This window comes from Emys orbicularis, chromosome 2, assembly GCF_028017835.1.
Source record: "Emys orbicularis isolate rEmyOrb1 chromosome 2, rEmyOrb1.hap1, whole genome shotgun sequence".
NCBI lineage: Eukaryota > Metazoa > Chordata > Testudines > Emydidae > Emys > Emys orbicularis.
The window spans coordinates 35,758,055-35,782,775 of record NC_088684.1 but is presented as its reverse complement, the minus strand read 5'-3'; the positions used below and the strand labels follow the sequence as shown (position 1 = coordinate 35,782,775).

Below are 24,721 nucleotides of genomic sequence, written 5' to 3'. Positions count from 1 at the left end.
CTGGAGTCCTGTGTCCAATTTTGGACACCAATGTATAGAAAGGATGTAGAGAAACTGGAAAGGATCCAGAGGCGAGCGACAAAGATGATCAAAGGGATGGAATGCAAGCCATATGAGTTTAGACTGGAAAAGAGGCAATTAAGGGGGAGACATGATAGTGGTCTGCAAATACTTGAAAGACTGCCATAAAAAAAGATGGAGAAAAATTCTCTCTTGCCACAGAGGGCAGGACAAGAGACAATGGGTAAAACTACAGCATAGCAGATTTAGATTAAATTTTAGGAAAAAAATTCCTAACAGGAAGAGCAGTAGGACAATGGAACAAACTGCCAAGGGAGGTCATGGAATCTCCTTCACTGGAGGTTTAAAAAAAAAAAAAAAAAAAAAAAGGTTGGATAGCCATCTGTCTTGGATGGTCCAGACAACAAATCCTGCATCTTGGTCAGGGGCTACAATAGATGACCCTTACAGCCCCTTCCAACTCTATGGGTCTATGATTCTATGATACACAGGCAGAACTGAGAGGGGAGTAGCACAATGGAATAGCTGACATGAACCAAGGAATATAAGAGAGAGGAGCTATAACAGGGCTCTTCGGTCTAGCAGACAAATGTATAAGAAACAGTTACCCACCTTTCTATAACTGTTGTTCTTAGAGATGTGTTGCACACATCCATTCCACTCTAGGTGTGCATATGCCTTGTGCACAGATGTCAGAATGTTTTTTCCCCTCAGTGGTACCTGTAGGGACAGCATGAGAGCCCTGTGTTGCCACGTGCCACTGCATGCTGGTATAAGAGGGCGGATCCACCCGCTGACTCTCTCCCCCCCAGTTCCTTTGTACTGGACATACTCTGATAGAGAGGGGAAGGCTGGCGAGTCATGGAATGGATATGTGCAACATATCTTAATGAACTACAGTTACTGTAAGATAGGTAACCATTTCTTCTTTGAGTGATGGCACATGTCATCCACTGTAGGTAACTCAACTATATAGCTACAGAGGGGGGTTTGGAGTCTATCTGAACAGCGATTGTAAAACCACCTGTCTGAAGCTGGCAACGTCTCTGAACTGCCAGTTAATAGCGTAATGAGAAGTGAAGGTGTTGGCTGAAGACCAATTTGCTGTTTTACAAATGTCTGCAATTGGTACTCAAACCAGGAAAGCTGCAGAAGCTGCTGGTGCTCTATTGGAATGCACCAGTACTCTAGCTGCTAGGGTCGTGTTAGTTAGTTGGTAGCATAAATGAATGGAGTAAGAGATCCAGAACATTCTCTAGAAAGAAACTGTATTGTCCTTAACTCTGTCCACAACTGTGACAAACAGCTGCATAAAACTCTGGAATGATTTAGTACACTCTAGGTAGAAAGTGAATGCTCTTTTCACATTGAATGAGTGAAGCCTTTCTTCATGCATATATGATGGGGTTTTGGAAAAAATGTGGGCAAACAGATGAGACTACTTTTGTAAGGATTTTTGGGTGCAGCCTGAGATAAACCTTATCCTTATAAAAAAAAATTGTAGGAGTGGGTAAAGGAGAGCAAGTCACAAGGGCTTCAAAGGAGGGTTCCATTAGACCTGCCAGGACTTAGCTGAGATCCCAAGAAAGGATGGGGTCCCACACTTGAGGTTATAATCTGGCCAGGCCCTTCAGGAATTGAGTAAAATGTGGTTGGAGAAAAGGGGCTTATTATCCATCCATATACGGAAAGCTGAGATAGCAGCCAAAAGCACCCTTACAGAACTAACTGATTCTGTTTTAGATCTAGAAGACAGTCCAGCACAACATTAAGGGATGCTTGCTGAGAAGATACACCTTTCTCATGAGACCAAATGGAGAAGCATTTATATTTAGCCAGGTAAGTGATCCTAGTTGAGGGTTTTCCACTATTTAGAAGTACCACTTTGACATTCTGTGATCAAAACCTTTCAAAGGCCATCAGTCAAAGGATCCATGCTGTGAGATGGAGTGTGTGGAGGCTAGAGTGCAGAATGTGGCCGTGGTCTCAGGAAATTATGTCTGGATCCAACGGGAGGGATAGGAGGTGGCTCTATCAACAGTGTCAGTAGGGGGTGAGTACCAATATTGACAGGACCACACTGGTACTATAAAGATGAGATGAGCATGATTCTTTTTATTTTGGATACTACTCTGAGGAGCAAAGGAATTGGAGGGAAGGTATATAGAAGGCAATTCTCCCAAGACAGGATAAAAGGCATCTATTAGGGAGCCTGGACTGAGACTACCACTTTAGGAATCCACCCCAAGTTGGAAGATGGCCCGTGCTATGTCTGGGCATAATGACCACTTGTGTTGATCGGTGAAGAATCAGCTCAGTTGATCTGCCATTGTATTCTGTTTCCCCAGAAGTTAAGTAGCTTTAAGGTGAATCGAGTGGGCTACAGAAGAGTCCTGACAGAGTTAGTTTGATTGCGCTCCTCTTTGCCTGTTTAGGTAAAACATGGTCGCAGAGTTGTCTATCAGAATCAATAGATTTTCCCCCACTATGTGGGGGAGAAAGATTGAGTAGACTAGACCTGCTGCTCTTAACTCTGACATTTATGTGAGCCTCTGGGTTCTGAGATGATCAAAAACCATAAGTCTTCAGGGACCCAATGTGAGCTCCCCAATCTAGGGATGATAGGTCTGTGACTAGAGTGAGTGTTGGTAGTGTGGGAAGGAAGGGAACTTCCACACAAGCTTTTAGAAGGTCTGTCCACCAATCCAGAAACAACAGGACTAGCTCAGGCAGTTGAACCACCTTGCCCAAGGCATCATGATTCAGGATATATATTTATGCTACCCACATCTGTAGCATCCTGAGTCGCAGTCTGGAGTATTGCACTACATAGGTACATGTTGCCCTGTGACCTAACAGACTGAGACACTTGCATGCTGTTCTGAGTCGGTAAGCTTTCATTTGAATACTAGTTTTTGAATGGTTTTAAATCTGGTTTGTGGCAGAAAAGCCCTGGCATCTGTGGAATAGAGGACTGCTCCAATGAATTCTATTGTCTGTGCAGGCCTCAGTATTAATTTTTCTCAATTCACGAGGAGCGCCAGAGTGTTCAATATAGACAGAGCAGTTGATATGCTAGAGACAGGACTGAGACCCTGGACAACTAATTTATCTGCAGTTGATCAGAACCCCTAATTTTTGAAGATTAGCGGCTACCACCATAATGCACGTTGTGAATACCTGAGGAGCAGCTGCCAAGCTGAACAGAAGTACTGTGAACTGATAGCGACAGCCATTCACCAACAATGAGAGACTTTAGATGGTCAAGACACATTGAGATACGTAAGAAAGCATCCCTCTAGTCGAGGGCAGCATACCCGTCTCCTTGTTCCAAGGAAGGGATAATTGATGCTAGGGTAACCACACGGAATTTTATTTTCTTCAGGAATTTGTTCAACTCTTTTAGATCTAAAATGAGGCTGATGCCTCCTTTCAATTTGGGGATCATGAAATAACAGGAATAAAAGCCTTTTCCCCTGGGTTCAATGGTACTCCTCTATGGCCCCTGTCTGAAGAGATTGGACCGCCTGTTGAAGAGAATGGTCCCTGAAGAGGGACGGCGGGGAAGGCAGGGTTTGAAGTAAACTGGATGGCATACCCCTATTCCCTAGTGCTTAAGATCCAATGGTCTGATGTTATGTGGATCCAGGCACTTAGGAAGCAGGACAAGCAACTGGTAAATACAAAAAAGGGGGAACAGACAGAAGTGAGGAGACTGGTATACTGTCCTCAACAACCCTGTCAAAATGCCTGCTTGGAGGAGGCAGCTGGACAGGATGAGCCTGGGGATGCTAAAGAGGACAGTGGTGGAGGGTGCCTTCTATAATTCCTTCTTTTTTTTCCCTAGGGGGATCCTGGGAATGGGGAGCAAAGCTAGGATGTTAAAAAGCTGTTGTTGAAAGTGCTTTCTTTTTGTCACTGAAGTGTACGTTCCAAAGGATCTGAGTGTTGCCCTAGAACCTTTAAGGCTGCAAAGCCGGTCATCAACTTTCTCAGAGACCAGAGTAGGACCTTCAAGCAGAAGGTCCTGTATGGTCTGTTGGACTTCAGTAGGTAGTCTGGATTATCGCTGATGCCATGTTTTGAGCTGCTGAATCTGCACTATACGGACTTATCTGGAGAGCAGTCCTGGTGACCAGTTTACCCTCCTCCACCATTACTGAGAATTATTTGCAATCCTCTAGTAACTTGTCCTTTAATTTAGCAATGTTCTCCCACAGCATGTAGTCATATTGACTCAGGAGTGCCTGCTAGTTTGCGATCCTGAGCTGCAGACCCTGAGATAAAAGGTACAGCACCAAAAGTTAAATCCCTGCAAGCTGCATGGAATCTTTTTAAAGACACCATAATAGAGGCTCAACTTAAGTGTATACCCCAAATTAAAAAACATAGTAAGAGAACTAAAAGAGAGCCACCATGGCTAAATACAAAGTAAAAGAAGCAGTGAAAGGCAAAAAGGCATCTTTTAAAAAGATGAAGTGAAATCCTAATGAGAAAAATAGAAAGGAGCATAAACTCTGGTGAATTAAGTGTAAAAATATAATTAGGAAGTCCAAAAAAGAATTTGAAGAGCAGCTAGCCAAAGACTTAAAAAGTAATACCAAATTTATTTTTATTATTTTTTTTTTTTTTTAAGTACATCAGAAGCAGGAAGCCTGCTAAACAACCAGTGGGGTCATGGACGATTGAGATGCTAAAGGAGCACTCAAGGACGATACGGCCATTGCGGAGAAACTAAATGAATTCCCTTGGGAGCTGCCACCTAATGTGCAAAGACTACCCCTGCTTCTGTTTTCCCTGCCAGCTCAGGACTCCAGCACCCTGTCTTGCTGAACCAGATACTCCCGTCTGGCTCCAGACACAAACCCAGGGTCTGAATCACTTGTCCCAAAGCTGCTAGTTTACCTGAAAACAGCTCATAGAAGTGTGCTTGTCTTTAGCACTCAGATGCCCAACTCCCAATGGGGTCTAAACCCAGATAAATCCGTTTTACCCTGCATAAAGCTTATGCAGAGTAAACTCATAAATTGTTCGCCCTCTATAACACTGATAGAGAGATATGCACAGTTGTTTGCTCCCCAAGGTATTAATACCTACTCTGAGTAAATTACTAAATAAAAAGTGATTTTATTAAATACAGACAGTAGGATTTAAGTGGTTCCAAGTAGTAACAGACAGAACAAAGTAAGTCACCAAGCAAAGTAAAATAAAATGCGCAAATCTATGTCTAATCAAACTAAATACAGATGATTTCCTCACCAGTTCCAGAGCACTCCCTTTTACAGGCTAATCTCCTTTTAGCCTGGGTCCAGCAATCACTCACACCCCCTGTAGTTACTGTCCTTTGTTTCAGTCTCCTTCAAGTATCCTCGGGGGGGGTGGAGAGGCTCCTTCTTTAGCCAGCTGAAGACAAAATGGAGGGGTCTCCCCCAGGTTTAAATAGACTCTCTCTTGTGGGTGGAGACCCCCCTCCTCCCTCCTATGCAAAGTCCAGCTCCAAGATGGAGTTCTGGAGTCACCTGGGCAAATCACATGTCCCTGCATGACTCAGTCTTTACAGGCTGAAGCCATTGTCCACATGGTATCTTGCATGTCTCCAGGAAGACTTCTTATGTGGATTGGAGCATTCCAAGATGCATTGTTCCCCAAGTGTTTCCTGATCAGGTACTTAACCTGGCGAATTCCTTCCTAAAGAAGCTGACCAAATGCCTCCCAAAGCTTACTTAGAAACCAAGCAAGCATACAGCCCATATTCTTAACCTCAAGTAGAAAATGATATATATATGTACAAATAGGATGAATAGATATAGTAGACCATAACCTTTACGGAGATATGTTACCTGGCACAGGCAGCACAAAACATATTCCAGTTATGTCATACATACATTTATAAGCACCCCCTCCCCATAAAGCCTTATGGGGTACACTGTCACATAATACCAATTTTTTTTTTTTTTTAAAGTACATCAGAAGCAGGAAGCCTGCTAAACAACCAGTGGGGTCATGGACGATTGAGATGCTAAAGGAGCACTCAAGGACGATAAGGCCATTGCGGAGAAACTAAATCAATTCTTTGCATTGGTCTTCACGGTTGAGGATGTGAGGGAGATTCCCAAATATGAGCCATTCTTTTTAGGTGACAAATCTGAGGAACTGTCCCAGATTGAGGTGTCATTACAGGTGGTTTGGGACAAACTGATAAATTAAACAGTAATAAATAACCAGGACTAGATGGTATTCACCCAAGAATTCTGAAGGAACTAAAATGTGAAATTGCAGAAATACTAAAACTGTGGTTTGGTAACCCATCATTTATATCAGCTTCTGTACCAAATGACTGGAGGATAACTAATGTGACATGAAATTTTTTAAATGGCTCAAGAGGAGACTCTGGCAATTACAGGCCGGTAAGCCTGACTTCAGTGCCGGGCAAAATGGTTGAAACTATAATAAAGAACAAAATTGTCAGACACATAGATAAACATCATTTGTTGGGGAATAGTCAACATGGTTTTTGTAAAGGGAAATCATGCCTCACCCAGTCTATAGAATTCTTTGAGGGGGTCAACAAGCATGTGGACAAGGGGGATCCAGTTGATATAGTGTATTTAGATTTTGAGAAAGCCTTTGACAAAGTCCCTCACCTAACGCTCTTAAGCAAAGTAAGCAGTCATGGGATAAGAGGGAAGGTTCTCTCATGGATTGGCAACTGGTTAAAAGATAGGAATCAAAAGGTTGGAATAAATGGTCAGTTTTCAGAATGGAGAGAGGTAAATAGTCGTGTCCCGCAGGGGTCTGTCCTGGGACCAGTCTTATTCAACATAGTCATAAATGATCTGGAAAAAGGGGTAAACAGTGAGGTGGCAAAATTTGCAGATGATACAAAACTACTCAGTAAAGTCCCAGGTAGACTGCAAAGAGCTACAAAAGGATCTCTCAAAACTGGGTGACTGGGCAAAAAAATGGCAAAAGAAATTCAATGTTGATAAATGCAAAGTAATGCACATTGGAAAACATAATCCCAACTATATATATAAAATGATAGGGTCTAAATTAGCTGTTACCCCTCAAGAAAGATGTTGGAGTCATTGTGGATAGTTCTCTGAAAACATCCATTCAATGTGCAGCAGCAGTCAAAAAAGCTAACAGAATGTTGAGAATTATTAAGGAATAGATAGATGAGACAGAAAATATCATATTGCCTCTATATAAATCCATGGTACATCCACATCTTGAATATTGTGTGCAGATGTGGTTGCCCCATCTCAAAAAAGATTGAAATTGGAAAAGGTTCAGAAAAGGGCAACAAAAATAATTAGGGGTATGGAACGGCTGCTGTATGGAGACAGATTAATAAAACAGAGACTTTTCAGCTTGGAAAAGGGACGACTAAGGGCAGATATGATAGAGGTCTATAAAATCATGACTGGTGTGGAGAAAGTAAATAAGGAAGTGTTATTTACTTCTTCTCATAATACAAGAACTAGGGGCCACCAAATGAAATTAATAGGCAGCAGCTTTAAAACAAACATAAGGAAATATTTTTTCACACAATGCACAGTCAACCTATGGAACTTCTTCCCAGAGGATGTTGTGAAGACCAAGACTATAACAGGGTTCAAAAAAGAACTAGGTAAGTTCATGGAGGATAGGTACATCAATAGCTATTAGCCAGAATGGGCAGGGATGGTGTCCCTAGCCTCTGTTTGCCAGAAGCTGGGATGGGTGACAGGGGATCACTTGATGATTACCTGTTCTGTTCAGTCCTTCTGGGTTAACCGGTCATTGGCCACTTTCAGAAGAAAGGATACTGGGCTAGATGGACCTTTGGTCTGACCCAGTATGGTTGTTCTTATGTTCTTAATAAAGTTTGCAACCAAACAAATCTAGCCTTTTTGAGTCCTTGCTTTTAGGTGTGGAGGCTTCTCATCTTCGTCTTTCCCACTTGTTGGCAGCTGCCATCACAAAAGAACCCAGGAAGGGATTAGTGTAAAGATACTCATACCCATTACAGAGGACGAAGTATCTCCTCTCAGCTTGTTTTGCTGTGGGAGTCAGGGAAGTGTGTGTCTGCCAAAGAATCTTGACCGGGTCCACAACTGCCTTGTTGATTGGCAGAGGTGGCCGACACCAGGATGTCTACCAACTTGTGAGAACTCTCACATACCTCTTCTACCTGGGTGCCAAGCACTGAGGCCACTCATTAGGAGGTCTTGGTGGTCCTTGTGGTCTTCTAGAGGAGGTGACTCTCCCACTCAGTCAATAGCTTCATCTGGTGAAGAAGAGGAGGATGCAACTAGCATTCGAGGTGGCAGCAACTTCATAATCCGTGATGGAGAATCTACTCGACAAGGGGCTTTTTGGCCAGGATCCGTCACAGTACTGGACACTGGAGAGTGATGTTGAGATAAGGACCAGGTACTAAGAACATCGGGTACTGGGGAATGACGTTTCTGGTGCCATCACGTCTGATGCGCTCCCCACGAGTGTTGAGATGAGGTCCTGGCTGCAGGACAGCCATCCCATGGAGCCCAGAGTGGCCACTAGTATGGACCTGGGACCCATCCTTGTCCGGGCCATTGCCCCTTCAGAAAAGGCCACTGTTGGTGTTGCAGCATCGTCCATGATCCTGATGATCTTAAAGGAGGGTAAGCGCTGTGTCCCAGCCTTGGATGAGGAATCAGAGGCTTCTGATGATGGAGGCTCTGATGCAAATGGTACCAGAGAAAGGTATCCTAAACCTGGAAATGGTGGTACTGGAGAAACCACAGGAGATATCCCTTTTGATAAAATTGGTTTGAGAAGAGATCTAAGTAGTAGTACTGTGGGTTCTCTGTGAGGTGAGGAGTGAGGAGAAACCAGTTGGACAGTTTCAAATGCGAACTGGTACTAAGAGGCTAAGCAAGTCTCTTCCAGATATATATGTATAACACCCCAGACTGCTGGCCCCTCAAACGTTTCTTGGGGACAGCCTTGATGGATCTGGCACAGGCTCCAAAGGCAGCAAACCCCTCTTTACTCAGGGTGAGGCTCAGAACTTCTCCAGAAGCCTCACCCTGAGTAGAGTCCTCACCTCTGTCTTACGTTGGTACAGAAGTAGATGAATGAGACACTGGGCCAGAGGAAGTTTTGGGTCTCTTCTTCGGTACTGGGGAACTATGAGCCTGGTGGAGCATGCCATACCAATGCTGAAGTACTTGAAGCACTCTCTCAATGTGATGACTTGGCTGGGGAGGGGGGAGGGGGGAGTCAAAGTGCTGCTTCCGTAAGCAAGCACTTAAGCCTCACTGCTCTATCCTTTTTTGAATGGGGTTTGACGCCCTTGCCAATGTGACACTTGTCACTAACGTGGGCCACACCCAAGCACTTCTAAGTGAATGAGGACTACTGACTGGCACAGGCTTTGAATGTGTCCCACAGGACTTAATCCTAGGGAGCGAGGCATCATTCCAGTACCAAGCCTGGTACCAAAAGGAAAGAATTGGTCCCAAAGAACACAAACAAAAACCTGGCATTAACTTACTTGAAAAACTAAAACAATTAATTTCAACTATTTACAATGAGTGAGGGATGCACCTAAGTAAACAAGTCTGAGATTGCTCCAACAATTGTTACTGGAGGTATCAAGGCACTGAGGAGGCTTGGGAGCAGCTCCACCCTCTTATACCAGCATGCAGTGTTGTGCAGCGACAGGGGTGACAAGCGAGCCACCCCGACAGGCACTATTGAAGGAAGAAAATCTCCAACATCTGTGCATAAGGCTCACACACACCTACAGTGGAACTGACATGTGCCATCACTCGAAGAGGAACATGTTGAAGCTGGACATATTTAGATTAGAAATAATGCGTAAGTTTTTAACATCGAGGGTAATTAATCACAGAAAACAATCTTAACAAGGGCTGTAGTGGAGTCTCCATCACTGGAAATTCTTTAGTCAAGGCTGGATGTTACCCTAAAAAATATGCTCTAGTTCGAACAGGAATTAAGTCACATAAGTCCTAATGATTTGTGTTATACAAGAGGTCAAGACTTGATGATCACAAGGGTCCCTTCTGGGCTTATGATCTATGAATCACCAAACTTGCCAAGAAGGGTGCTCATTAACGGTGGTTGTAATGGTGGCCTAAATAAATTTCCTCGTCAGCTGATTTTGTGATATGGACACTCCAACTCCATTCCCATACAGATTAATGATCAGGTACAGAATAATGAACTAGCTGACCCAAATCAAGTAGACTCCTCATTCCCTGCTGCAATATCTAATTCTAGCATGCACTAATTTAGTTTATATCTGGATACCTGAAGTATTTTAATGAGGTGTACTTTTCCCTTTTGTAAGTCAGGGCTTGTCTACATTACCCGCTGGATCGACGGGCAGCAATCGATAGAGTGAGGGTCAATTTATCACGTCTAGTCTAGATGTGATAAATTGACTGCTGAGCGCTCTCCCATTGACTCCAGTACTCCACAAGGGCGAGAGGCACAGGCAGAATCGACGGGAGAGCGTCAGCCGTCGACTTACCGCAGTGAAGACACCACAGTAAGTAGATCTAAGTACGTTGACTTTAGCTACGTTATTCAGGTAGCTGAAGTTGCGTAACAGATCGATCCCCCTCCTAGTGTAGACTAGGCCTAAGTAAGCCACCACAGGTGGTATAGGTCTGTTGACATGACAAGATACCTTTACTACTTGTTTTCAGAGTGTTTGATTTTTTATTTCTTCAACATTTCTCTACTCATGATTAGGTATCATACTACATGGCAAATTACTACCATCACACAACTAATAATTTTTAGTCATGATTATGCACTATTAATAAGAGATTTCATATTAAGAAACATACGTGGGTACTTTTAGTGCTGCACACAATTATCAGATGTCAGTTATTTAGATGATGTTAGTATTCTTTAGCCACTGCAGAAATACAAACTAAGAGCCTAATGTTGCAACCTTTACTCATGGCAAATATATCCATTTAAGTTTATCACATCTTACTGTGTTTTCTACTGACCATCTGGAAAGAAACTCAACATATTGACCGTTGTCTCAGCTATACCGTAGACTTGATTCAGTGAAGTGACAGCTCTGGATTCCCTCTCTGCAATAGCTGCTTAAATGTACACATAATAATGACTGGTATGTTTGAATGCTCAGAGGAAACTGTGTTTGCGTTTCAAGATCTCCCTGTACAAACAGCAGGGTTCACACAGAGACAAGATCTGTGTGGGTCTCACAGTCCTTCCTTCTGCAGGGGACACTTGAGGACTGCTTTCGTCAACTGAAGCAGCTACCGTACTAAATATAAAGTTGAACATCTTCAAAACAGTGCATCAAGGAAAAGGAAACTAGCTCAGGACCAAAATTTAGATTTATGTAAAGACTGTGTCTAACAACATAAATTCGTAAAAATATTTTAAATTAAAAAAAATGCCTGAAAACAGTTTTGGATTTAAGCATTCCTTGAAGTGTTTGCAACTCAAACACTACAACAATGCACTGGTGCAAAAAAAAATTTAAATCAAGGTAAACTAAGTACAACTGGATTATTTTTTGTCGTCTAAACTGAGTAAAATGCATTAAGTTAAAAAGCAGCATAAACCATGAGAGGCTAGGTCTGTATATCCATCCGTGCAATATAGGATTGTTTTATTTCCTCAGGAGTAAAATCAATGGTGTGCAACACACAAGGCATCATAGTTTGAAGTACTTATTTTCCTGTTAAGTTTGCTGTATCCCTCTCATTGCTTAGAGTTAATTCCATTTCGCTTCAGCTTCTCCGAAAGAATTACTCTAACACCATGTCATCCTTCTTTTAAAGCCAGACAGCAACCTGGCAATCTACTCCCTGTCCTGCTACCAGCTTCCTTTTCTCTCCAATGGGAGAAGTGGCTGCTCAAGAATTGCCCTACAGGCTGGGCAAGGAGTCCTGTCTATTACCTACAAACTCTGTCTATTACCTACTGAGGATTACCTAATAGGTCATATGCACAGAGAATAATATCAGAAAGAGATTAAATTTGTGCACTTTTGCATGCACAATTGTTAACCTAGTACCAAGTTTGGAAGTGGACTAAATACTCAATTATACCAAGCTTGAAATTCATATTTACAGCCATTTGAGATACAAAATACAAAAAATTTAAAACTAGATATCTAACAAGTACTTCCTTCCTCTTCCCACAGACACTTAAGCAACACAAACAAGTGAAACCATTTACTTAAAAACTTTACTAAAAGTACTCAATTTTGAGGTTGAGAATTTCAAGCCCAAGCAATTAAAAAAAAAAAATTATGGGTAGCTAAACAGGCTGTTTTATAATGGAGCTCTTTTCAACCTCATTCACTTTCTTCATTACCACAAACTCTAGGTATGCAGTTATATTTTAAAGTTTCCCAACCTATTAAAACACTTCAGGCAATGTATATTTCTCTTCCATCGCAATGCATCATTACTTGACTGTATAAGATACCATACTTTTTATGCTGCTGAAAGGAACTGTGCAGGTCTTAAAACCTAGACTAGAAGAAACTTTAATGTAATGAGCAGGGCTGTCAAGCGATTAAAAAAATTAATCACTATTAATTACGCTGTTAAACAATAAAAGAATACCATTTATTTAAATATTTATGGATGTTTTCTACATTTTCAAATATATTGATTTCAATTACAACACAAAATACAAAGTGTACAGCGCTCACTTTATATTTATTTTTGATTACAAATATTTGCAGTGTAAAAAAAAAAAAAAAAAAAAAGAGATAGTATTTTTCAATTCACCTAATACAAGTACTGTAGTGCAATCTCTATCATGAAAGTTGAACTTACAAATGTAGAATTATGTACAAAAAAACCCCTGCATTCAAAACCTGCATTTACAGCCTAAAAGTCCAATCAGTCCTACTTCTTGTTCAGTCAATCGCTCGGTCAAGCAAGTTGGTTTACATTTGAAGAAGATAATGCTGCCTGCTTCTTGTTTACAAGGTCACCTGAAAGTGAGAACAGGCATGTGCATGGCACTGTTGTAGCCAGTGTCGCAAGATATTTACGTGCCAGATGCGCTAAAGATTGATACTTCAACCACCATTCCAGAGGACATACATCCATGCCGATGACAGGTTCTGCTCAATGATCCAAAGCAGTGTGGACCGAGGCATGTTCATTTTCATCATCTGAGTTAGATGTAACCAGCAGGTTGATTTTCTTTTTTGGTGGTTTGGGTCCTGTAGTTTGCACATCAGAGTGTTGTTCTTTTTAGACTTCTGAAAGCATGCTCCACACCTTGTCGCTCAGATTTTGGAAGGCACTTCAGATTCTTAAATCTTGGGTCGAGTGCTGTCGCTATCTTTAGAAATCTCACATTGATATCTTTGCACTTTGTCAAATTTGCAGTGAAAGTGTTCTTAAAACGAACAACATGTACTGGGTCATCATCTGAGACTGCTATAACAGGAAATATGGGTAAAACATAACAAGAGACATACAATTCTCCCCCAAGGAGTTCAGCCACAAATTTAATTAACGCATTATTTTTTTAAATGAGCATCATCAGCATGGAAGCATTTCCTCTGGAATGATGGCCGAAGCATGAAGAGGCATATGAATCTTTAGTGCATTTGGCACGTAAATATCTTGCGACGCCAGCTACAACAGTGCCATGCCAACACCTCTTCTCACTTTCAGGTGACACTGTAATTAAGAAGTGGACAGCATTATTTCCCGTAAATGTAAACAAACTTGTTTCTCTTAGTGATTGGCTGAACAAGAAGTAGGACTGAGTGGACTTGGCGGTTCTAAAGTTTTACATCGTTTTGTTTTTGAGTGCAGTTATGTAACAAAAAACCTACATTTGTAAGTTGCGCTTTCATGATAAAGAGATCGCACTACAGTACTTGTATGAGGTGAACTGAAAATACTATTTCTTTTATCATTTTTACAGTGCAAATATTTGTAATCAAAAATAATATAAAGTGAGCATTAGACACCTTGTAATCTGTGTTTTAATTGAAATCAATATATTTTAAAATGTAGAAAAACATCCAAAAATATTTAATAAATTTCAATTGGTGCTCTATTGTTTAACAGTGCGATTAATTGCAATTAATTTTTTTTTTAGTTAATCGCGTGCGTTAACTGTGATTTATCGACAGCCCTAGTAATAAGAAAACATATCAATGGTCCTTATTTGAAACATACCAGCAAAGTAGGCCAATCTGAAGCCTTTCCTGGAGATAGTGTCATCCGAATGAAATCTGATCCAAACATGGTCTTGTGAAGAGATGTATGGTGATGGAATGGAGGAGCCACATGCTCGATAACCTTCCACATTCTTGTAGGTTCCTATTGTTAACCAATCCGAACTGCATCGCCGTGATCCCTGAACATCAAAATCTTGAAAACTGCAAAAGATACAAAGAATCAAACTTTGCTAATGAAGTGGCCATTTTAGAAGTTATTTGATAAATTATTGCTGTTTAAAATGGAAATGAGTGGAAGGAGTTTTTACGGGTCTGAAGTTGAAAAACTAAGAAAATGGTCAGTAAGGTCTTATTGCCTTTTTTGCAGACAGAATTTTACTATACACTTTGTAATGATGTAACAGAGATGGTCTTTCCATCACCAGGATCCTAGAAATCCACATGCTTGTAATTCCCCACCCGTTCCAAGCTGTTAGGCTATTGCCCCTGAGACTTAGCAACTTCTGTGTTTGACAGAATTTTAGCTTTCATTTTAAAAAAAGGTTTTAACTCTTCTGGTTGCAAAGATACTTTTTATAGGCCCAATCTCTAATGATTTTGAAATCATATTAAGAGATTTTATTTAAACCAAGTCTCAACATTGTTTCAGTTAAAGCAGCTTCCTATGGTTGGGCTTGCTATTGTAGATGGAGCCAAACTGTATGAGAATTATGATTAAAACATGATTTAAACATGATTTGGCCTGGTCCACACTAGCTGACTGAACTGTGCTAGATCCTAACTACACTAAAAATATAGGTGAGTCACGAGACTCGATTACCACAGAGTGGTATGGCTCCCATCCATACATATCTTTGTGCCTGGGTAAAAGTAGGCCAGTGTAGAGAACAAAGCACTAGACCGGAAATGGCATGGCTAATAAAACACAGTACACAGATAGAAGAAAGCTAGCACTGATGTATAACAAATCTTATAAACCTAGCTTAGAATAAAGATTTTAGGAAACATTTTTGTGGTTGAACAGCTGCATCCACTGTACCCTGCAACTTAATGACATGCCACTGTAAAAAAAGATTTGGGTAGAAATAAAAGCTCTGAACTGAAACAGTTTTAAAAAGACTACATTCTTAGCCTAGTGTTTATTTTGATAGAACCCTCCTTTCTTCCTGGGTCAGGAAGTCTGCACTGGGAACAAACAAAATCTGCAGCTAAAGCAGTTTCATAATCAGCACTGTGGACTGTATACAGTCCCAGTTCGAACTTGTAACTTGATGTTAAAACAAATTTTGATTTCCCTGGAAATTATGGAGGGGTGGGGAGGGTGTGAACTGATAAGTACCTGAACATATGGTACAAAAGCCAGGACATTATTTCCTCTATAAACTTACAAGGTATATGAAATAGATATCAAAAAAATAAAAGTAAACCTTTGCAAAATTTGTAACTGTTGTCTGTGATTATTTTAGATTTCTATAAGATGAAATCTATCAACATTGCAGCATTTTGGAATTTCCCATGTACCTTTAAAAAATCCTTGACAAAAAACAGATGGAACAGAGAAATTAAAAGCAAATTGAATAAGTATGAAAGCATGACCACTATTATGAACTTTGGTTTAAAAAGACTAAGCCAAAAGAAATTTTTAATGGAAAAGCTGCAGCAACTCTCTCTCTTCAGCACCAATGACTACATTAAAATGATCAAGTTTTCCATTATAACTTACCACTGAATGCAGGCATTCTATTTGACATTTATAAAATTAGCATTCGGTCTATTCCTTCCTTACATATAGAGCCCTGCGCGGATACAAAATTTGTATCTGCATCCAATCTGCAATCCGCAAAAATGATCGTGGATATCCGCATCTGGATACCCGTGGATATAAAGTGACTATCCGTGGATTTGCAGGGCTCTACTTATATAAACCCTGAATAACTTACTTGTACACCCAAAACTCCTACCACTTTCTATGAGAATTTTGCATCAGATTTTCTGAAGTGCCCAGACCTAGACCTTGAGCCATGTTTCAGGTCTTCAGAAGCACTCAGATCCCATTCATGTATCTAAATCAATTGACCAAATTTTTAAAAACAACTCAGCATTCAGTAGCCCTATTGTTTGCAATGGTAGCTCCTGGGTACTATACTCTTTTGAAAATCTGGGCCTTTGAGTACATCGAGATTGCAGAACTGGGCCAGGTGACAAATGCTACAAGCCAAAGTAAAGTAAAATAGCTGTAGAAAAATATGAAGACAGATCTTGGGGTTAACACTACAAGTACCGAATTTCGAATAGAGGAGGTTGAGAAATATGTAATCCATAGTTAGCAATATACAATTAATGACTATTTAATACACCAGGGTGGTACAATAGCAAAATTACCTTATAGTGATGATTTCCCCTGGGTTTGCATGGATATACCAGCTACAGTTGATTTTGGCAGGATATTCAAAAGGCCAGCCTGGACTCGTGATTACCCCACTTGGTGCTCTAATTTGTTCCGGACTATCTCCACAAGCTGAAAAATATTGAAAGCAATTTGACTAACTACACATTTCAAAAACTCGCAAAACAAAATGAATCAAGGTTTACCAGAAAATAAAATAACAAATTCTACTTTCACAGATTAAAATCATTGTATCAGTAGAAAGCAATGACATTAAGTCTGGATAACAACAACAACCACCACCACCAGTATGGCCCATGAAGGACATAGGTTAGAATACTTATCCAGAAAGAGGTGTTTCCTGGCATTAAGCATTTCTGACTTCCAATGCATGCTCAACTATTAATCCCAACTTTGGCAAACTTCGTCCATGCCCTTGGTCTTGCTACAAGCAACATATGCCTGCGTTTCCCCATTTGTAAAATGGGAATATCACTATCTAGCTGGTAACGGTTGTTACTTGGATTACCCCCATAGGGGACTTTGGTGCAGAGTATGCCATTTTCTCTAATTCACACTAAAAGATTGGAAAGAGTCTACCTCAACCCTTTTAAAGGACACCACCACACTCCTCCCTCCTTTGCTCAGAGTTTCTCTTCAATATGAGAACTAGAACATCACTGAAAATCTGTCTCCTGATGTGCATGGGGTATGCTCACCTTTAAGAAAGCAATACTGGCTAAAGTGAGGCATACAGTAATTTGGGACATGATGCATTCTTTCAGTAGAATTAAACTATGGTACTCAGACACTATGCTGATAGGTGCATTAGGAAAGAGTGCAATAATGAAAAAAAATAATAAATAGCTGAAATTCACCTTTGTGTGGAGAGCCAGCACAAAGCCTGTCCACCAATTAAACCATATTTTGAGGAGTAAGTTGGATTTAAGTAGTCTGCACAAAGGTGAATTTTCCTCATGATAGCAAGTGCTTTGAAAGCAAAGTACTGATTGTGCTCAATATTAGAGTCAGCGTTTAAGGTTGGAAGGGTTCACCAGATCATCCAGTCTGACAGCCTATGTATCACAGATCAGTAACACACTGCACCCACGCACAAAACCCAACAAATGAAATAAGGCCAAAATATTACAGCCCATAGGAGATAAGACTATTAAGTGCAATAGACAGAGAATAGGAGGGACTGAAGTGCACCAGTGCTTGAGGCCGCTGTGATGGCAGAGAAATGATTAAGTTTGATAATCCTAGTGAGCGATCTGACCCACAAACTGCAGAGGAAGGTGGAACAAAAAACAACAACAACACTGCCAACCTGACCTGGGAGGAAATTCCTTCCCAAATCCACATATGGCGATCAGTTAGACCCTGAGCATGTGAGCAAGAACCAGCCAGACAAGCACCAGAGAGAGAGAATGCTCAGTGCCACCTCAGAGTCCTGACCCTCCCTGCCCAATGTCCCATCTCCAGCAGTGGTCTTCTCTCATTCTCTGATGCTCCAGAGAAAGGAGACCAGCCTCCCACTGACTACTCCAAGAGCCATTTGGGGGGATCCATTCCTGACCTCTGCAGGTGGTCACTTTTCAAAACCTTCCTGTTTAATTGCATTTACTTCTGGGACTCATTCCACCTCTGGACTGTAGTGACTACATAAAACATTTCAGCTTTGCTCTCATGATCTAGGTAGCCACTATACATAACTATACCCCATAATTGAGTCGTGTTTTTCTCTATACCAATTTTGCTAACTTTTGCAATGTTATTGCAAATCTTGCTACACAGTTTTTTCTTTAAGCCCTAGACAAAGCCATTTGAGCAGTCCAGAAGCTCAGCTTTCATTTTCAAAAAGTTCATTATTCTCCTGGTTGCAGAGCTGGTTCAAAAAGCAGAAGGCACATGGAGAATTTATTACTCTTAAAATCTCTCAATTTTTCAGACAATTTTTTGTTTTTTGAATGTTTGGGATTGGCAATATTACTATAATTTCACCCCATATATTCCCACACACTAGAGGTTTATAATTAAACAGATGAGTTATACAGTGGTGCCATACTTATGGTACACATAAGATTGGCGAAAAAAGCAAATATCAAAATAAAGAAATATCTTTTTATTCATTATTCAATAAATTGTTCACTCAGCAAAAGTTAATTGGTTTAGTTTCCAGTAAACCCCATAGGTGGTGCTCTTACCCCATTATACTTTAGAAATGCAGTTAACATTCCATGTGCTAACACTGAAATACACACTGTTTGTGTTTGATACTCATGTTATTGACAAGAATCAGACTCAATGAATAGCAAGAAAAATTATTTTAAAAAGTTTACTAATTTTCCTTGAATATCCTATTAACATGAACAAAAAACCACAGAGTAAGAGATGAAAAACGCATCTAAAGCATTTTAAATTAAACGTTATTCTTGACAAAATACAGATCTTAACTAAAAGTAGTATATTTCAAGCGAAATACACACAATTAGAAAAACCATCTGGTTTTGCAAGTTTGCAACCTGACATAAAACTTTGCTATATGATTCATTTCAAGAAACGTTTAAATTTGCTTACATATATAATATCAGGGCAAGTGAAACACTATTAGAACCTCAAAATACCCACCAAAACATCTGTCATCAAATTTATGAAGCTGAACTTTCTAAACCCCTACATTCATTACAAGATATACATAAGACATTCATTAAGAAAAGGTTGTGCCAAAAACAGGCCATAGCTGTAGATCTATTAAGAAACTAAGTCTTACAACCTCTTCCCATTCTCGATACAATGTTCCCCCCGTACCAAACTCCCCAACCACCCACAATCAACCTCTCCCAGCCATTTGCTAAAGAAATTAAATTGTAACAGTAAGTCATCTGTGCAAATGATGGCACCAAAACCAATTTTCACTTGTTATGCAAGTTTTTAAAAAAACATCTACATGAAAATTCTGTTAGTTTAGTATTATCTGTAAGAAAGTTGCAGTATTTATTAACTATATAACCAACAAATTCCACAGACCGGTATTAGCATAAGGCCTTGTAACATGGCAAAATATTGTTTCAATGCCTTAAAAGCATGTACATTAAAGCATGTTATGACTACTGTGCATGAGTAGGGCCCTACCAAATTCACGGCCATGGAAATTTGGTCATGTGCTTTTCCCTATACAATACAGATTTCATGGGAAAGACCTGCATTTCTCAAATTGAGGGTCCTGACCCAAAAACGAGTTGCAAAGGGGGGGGGTCCGCAAGGTTATTTTAAGGGGGTCACGGTATTGCCACCCTTACTTCTGTGCTGTCTTCGGAGCTGGGCGACTGGAGAGCAGCGGCCGTTGGCCGGGTTCCCAGCTCTGAAGGCCGCGCCCCATAGCAGCAGTGCAGAAGTAAGGGTGACAATACCATACCATGCCACGCTTACTTCTGTGTTGCTGCTTTCAGAGCTGGGTGGTTGGAGAGTGGCGGCTCCCAGCCAGCAGCCGCTACTTTCCAACTACCCAGCCATTAAGGCAGAGCCGCCGCCAGCAGCGGTGCAAAAGTAAGGGTAGCAGAACCGTAACCCCCCCTCCACAACTCCTTTTTGGATCATGAGCCCTACAATTACAACACCATGAAATTTCAGACTTAAAAAGCTGAAATCATGAAATTTATGATTTTTAAAATGCTATGACCGTGAAATTGACCAAAATGAACTGTGAATTTGCTAGGGCCCATGGCAAATCAGAGGCACCACAAGCTCCTGCATGTGATTTTTGTTGTGAAAGAGAAACAGAATGGGAGAGCCTGTAACATACATGGTTACCTGCTAGGGTTTTTATTGCTTCCACTGAAAAAGAAAGACTTTTAAAGCATCTTTATGCTTTAAAGGGCTAGATTCTACAATACATATATATTCTTAAAGTGAACTCCGCATCTTTATTCATTTGAAACCATGCTTACATTTCAACTATAACTGCCTTTGTCTAACTATCAGCCTGTTAAAAACACAAAATCAATTAGAATGAAAATTTCTGAGTAGCTCAGAGTAGGCATGGCACTTAGAACCAAGAAATCTTAAAAGTAGGGCTGTCAAGTGATTAAAAAAAATTAATCACGATTTTCAAATATATTGATTTCAATTACAAACACAGAATACCAAGTTTACAGTACTCACTTTATATTTATTTTTGATTACAAGTATTTGCATTGTAAAAAAAAAAAATAGTAATTTCAGTTCACCTAATACAAGTACTGTAGTGCAATCTCTTTATCATGAAAGTTGAACTTACAAATGTAGAATTATGTACAAAAAAACCTGCATTCAAAAATATAAAACAATGTAAAACTTTAGAGCCTACAAGTCCAATCAGTCCTACCTCTTGTTCAGCCAATCGCTCAGACAAACAAGTCTGTTTACATTTGCAGGAGATAATGCTGTTAGCTTCTTGTTTACGATGTCACCTGAAAGTGAGAACAGGTGTTCTAATGGCACTGTTGTAGCCAGCATCACAAGATATTTACGTGCCAAATGTGCTAAAGATTCATATGTCCCTTCATGCTTCAACCACCACTCCAGGGGACATGCGTCCATGCTGATGACGGGTTCTGCTCAATAACAAAGCATGGAGAGGCATACGAATGTTTAGCATGTGGCTCGCCAGGGTAAGCACCCTGGCGGGCCAGGCCAGTTTATTTACCTACTGACGCGGCAAGTTCGGCCGATCGCGGCCCCCATTGGCTGCGGTTCGCTGTCCCGGGCCAATGGGGGCAGCGAGAAGCGGTGCAGGCGAGGAATGTGCTGGTCACGGCTTCCCACCACCCCCACTGGCCCGGGACAGCGAACCGCGGCCAGTGGGGGCCGCGATCGGCCGAACCTGCCGCGTCAGCAGGTAAATAAACCGGCCCGGCCCGCCAGGGTGCTTACCCTGGCGAGCCGCGTGCCAAACGTTGCCGACCCCTGGTTTAGCATATCTGGCACATAAATACCTTGCAATGCCAGCTACAAAAATGACATGCAAATACCTAGTCTCACTTTCTAGTGACATTGTAAATAAGAAGAGGGCCGCATTATCTCCTGTAAATGTAAACAAACTTGTTTGTCTTGGCAACTGGCTGAACAAGAAGTAGAACTGAGTGGACTTGTAGGCTCTGAAGTTTTACATTGCATTCAAAAACAAAACAGTTATGTAACAAAAAAATCTCCATTTGTAAACTGCACTTTCACAATAGAGATTGCACTACAATCCTTGTATGAAGTGAACTGAAAAACACTTTTCTTTTGTTTATCATTTTATAGTGCAAATATTGGTAATAAATAATATACACTTTGAATTTAATTACAACACAGAATACAATATTATATGAAAAAGTAAAAAACCATGCAAAATATTTAATCAATTTCAATTGGTATTCCATTGTTTAACAGTGTGATTAAAACTGCCATTAATCGCAATTAAATTTTAATTGCGATTAATTTTGAGTTAATCATGTTAGTTAATTGCAATTAATTGGCAGCCCGACTTAAAAGTCACCACAACCTATTCTTCATTTGAAAATAATTCTATATTTTACCAGCACAGTTAAAAAACGAACATGAAATTCTAGCAGTTATTCCTGCATACCACTGAGGGAATTTTCCTCCTGAAACAAGGAAGATTGCTTTTTGCCACAGGTAGAGAACTTTCACACACTATCATAACATATCACTCACATCACTCAGCCGACTACAAGACAGAAGCCTAACGATGTTGATACCAAACAGCTCTGTCTTAAAACATGTATAAATCTCTTCTTCCTGATCACTACAAACCTCACTATACTTACTATCCCACAGGTCTTTAACTTATCATATATACACTCAAGTTTGTGTTCTTGTGACATGCCAGATCATTCATTGCTTGGCTTCTTAGCCCTAAGAAGAAACGGTTACTCACCTTCTCGTAACTGTTGTTCTTCGAGATGTGTTGTTCATGTCCATTCCAAGCAGGTGTGTGCGCGCCGCGTGCACGCCAGCCGGAAGATTTTACCATAGCAGCGTCCGTAGGGTCGGCTCCAGCGCCCCCTGGAGTGGCGCCTTTATGGCGTTGTATATAGGGGCCAGCCGACCCCCCACCGCCTCAGTTCCTTCTTGCTGATACTCCGACAGAGGGGTAGGAGGGTGGGTATTGGAATGGACATGAACAACACATCTCGAAGAACAACAGTTACGAGAAGGTGAGTAACCGTTTCTTCTTCTTCGAGTGATTGTTCATGTCCATTCCAAGCAGGTGACTCACAAGCCCAAGTCTAGGTGGTGGGGTCGGAGGTCACTGCAGACTGGAGGACTGCGTGGCCAAATGCAGCATCCTCCCTAGCCTGGTGCATAATGGCATAGTGAGCCGTAAAGGTGTGGATTGAGGACCAGGTGGCCGCTCTACAAATTTCCTGTGTTGGGATGTGGGCCAGGAACGCAGCTGAAGAGGCCTGCGCTCTTGTGGAGTGGGCCATGATAGGCGGGGCTGGTACACTGGCCCGACTGTAGCACTCCTGATCCAAGCCGAGATCCTCTGTGACGTGACCGGGAGCCCCTTCCTACTGTCAGTCACAGCGACGAAAAGTTGGGTTGACTTCCTGAAGGGTCTCGTCCTTTCGATATAGAACGCGAGAGCCCTGCGAACATCCAGAGAATGCAGCCTGCGCTCCTTAGCCGAGGAGTGCGGTTTGGGATAAAACACAGGGAGAAAAATGTCTTGACCCATGTGAAACGGGGAAACCACCTTAGGTAGGAACGCAGGGTGCGGCCTGAGTTGGACCTTGTCCTTGTGGAAGACGGTGTATGGAGGCTCGGACGTCAGAGCTCTGAGTTCCGATACTCTCCGTGCTGATGTGATAGCCACCAAGAACGCGACCTTATATGAGAGGTATAACAGCGAGCATGAAGCCAGCGGCTCGAATGGGGGCCCCGTGAGGACAGACAGGACCAAATTGAGGTCCCAAGCAGGGACAGGTTGACGGATATGCGGGAACAATCTGTCAAGACCCTTAAGGAATCGTGCAACAAGTGGGTTTGCAAACACTGAGGTCCCCCCCTCTCCAGGGTGGAATGCGGAGATTGCAGCAAGGTGTACTCGAATCGATGAGAGAGTTAGTCCCAGGTGTCTCAGATGTAGCAAATAGTCCAAGATGAGAGGGATCGGGGCGAGCAAGGGGACCCGACCGTTGTGTGTAACCCAGAGGGAGAAGTGCTTCCACTTGGCCAAATACGTAGACCTTGTCGAGGGCTTCCTGCTGCCCAACAGGACCTGTCTGACCTGATGGGAGCATTGTAACTCCAGTGGGTTTAGCCATGGAGCATCCAAGCTGTAAAGTGGAGCGACTCCAGGTTCGGGTGAAGAAGGCGCCCGCGATCCTGCGTGATCAAGTCCGGTAGTAGGGGCAACCTGAGTGGAACCCTCGTAGACATGTGTAGGAGAGACGCGTACCAATGCTGGCGCGGCCACGCAGGAGCTATGAGGATGAGTCGAGCGTGATCTCTGCGGGCCTTGAGGATCACCTTGTGAATCAAGGGAATCGGGGGGAAGGCGTAAAGAAGCCCGTCTGCCCAAGAGAGGAGAAACGCGTCTGATAGGGATCCCTGACTGCGTCCCATGAGGGAGCAGAATTGACGACACTTCCTGTTCTCGTTGGAAGCAAACAAGTCCACCTGGGGATGACCCCAGAGTCGGAAAATTGAGAGAACTACATCCCAGCGGATAGACCACTCGTGACCCTGGAACGAGCGGCTGACAGTGTCCGTGAGCACGCTGTGCGTGCCGGGGAGGTAGGATGCTATCAGGTGAATTACGTTCTGTACGCAAAAGTCCCATAATGCCTGGGCCTCCTGGCAAAGGGGAGAGGAGCGAGCACCACCGTTTGTTGATATAAAACATCATTGGAGCATTGTCTGTGAGGACAGAAACGCACTTGCCCGCGAGCTGGGACTTGAATGCCATGCATGGGAGGTGTACCGCTCGTAATTCCCGGATACTGATGTGCAATGAAAGATCCACCCTCGACCAAAAACCTTGGGTGTGGAGGTGGCCCAGATGAGCACCCCATCCCTGATCCGACGTGTCCGTTACCAGGGTCAGGGAGGGCTTTGGTTCG

At 41.9% G+C, this 24,721-nt stretch overlaps 1 protein-coding gene across 1 annotated transcript in view; it reads right to left on the bottom strand.

Moving 5' to 3' along the window:
- LRP12 (LDL receptor related protein 12) overlaps nucleotides 1–24,721 on the bottom strand; it is a 110,063-nt gene that overhangs the window by 33,518 nt on the left and 51,824 nt on the right. The window contains exons 3-4 of the mRNA XM_065398825.1: nucleotides 16,604–16,739; nucleotides 14,220–14,422 (exon numbers count right to left, since the gene is read on the bottom strand). Of these exons, the coding sequence (XP_065254897.1) occupies nucleotides 14,220–14,422; nucleotides 16,604–16,739 (339 nt within the window). The remainder of the gene's footprint in view (nucleotides 1–14,219; nucleotides 14,423–16,603; nucleotides 16,740–24,721) is intronic.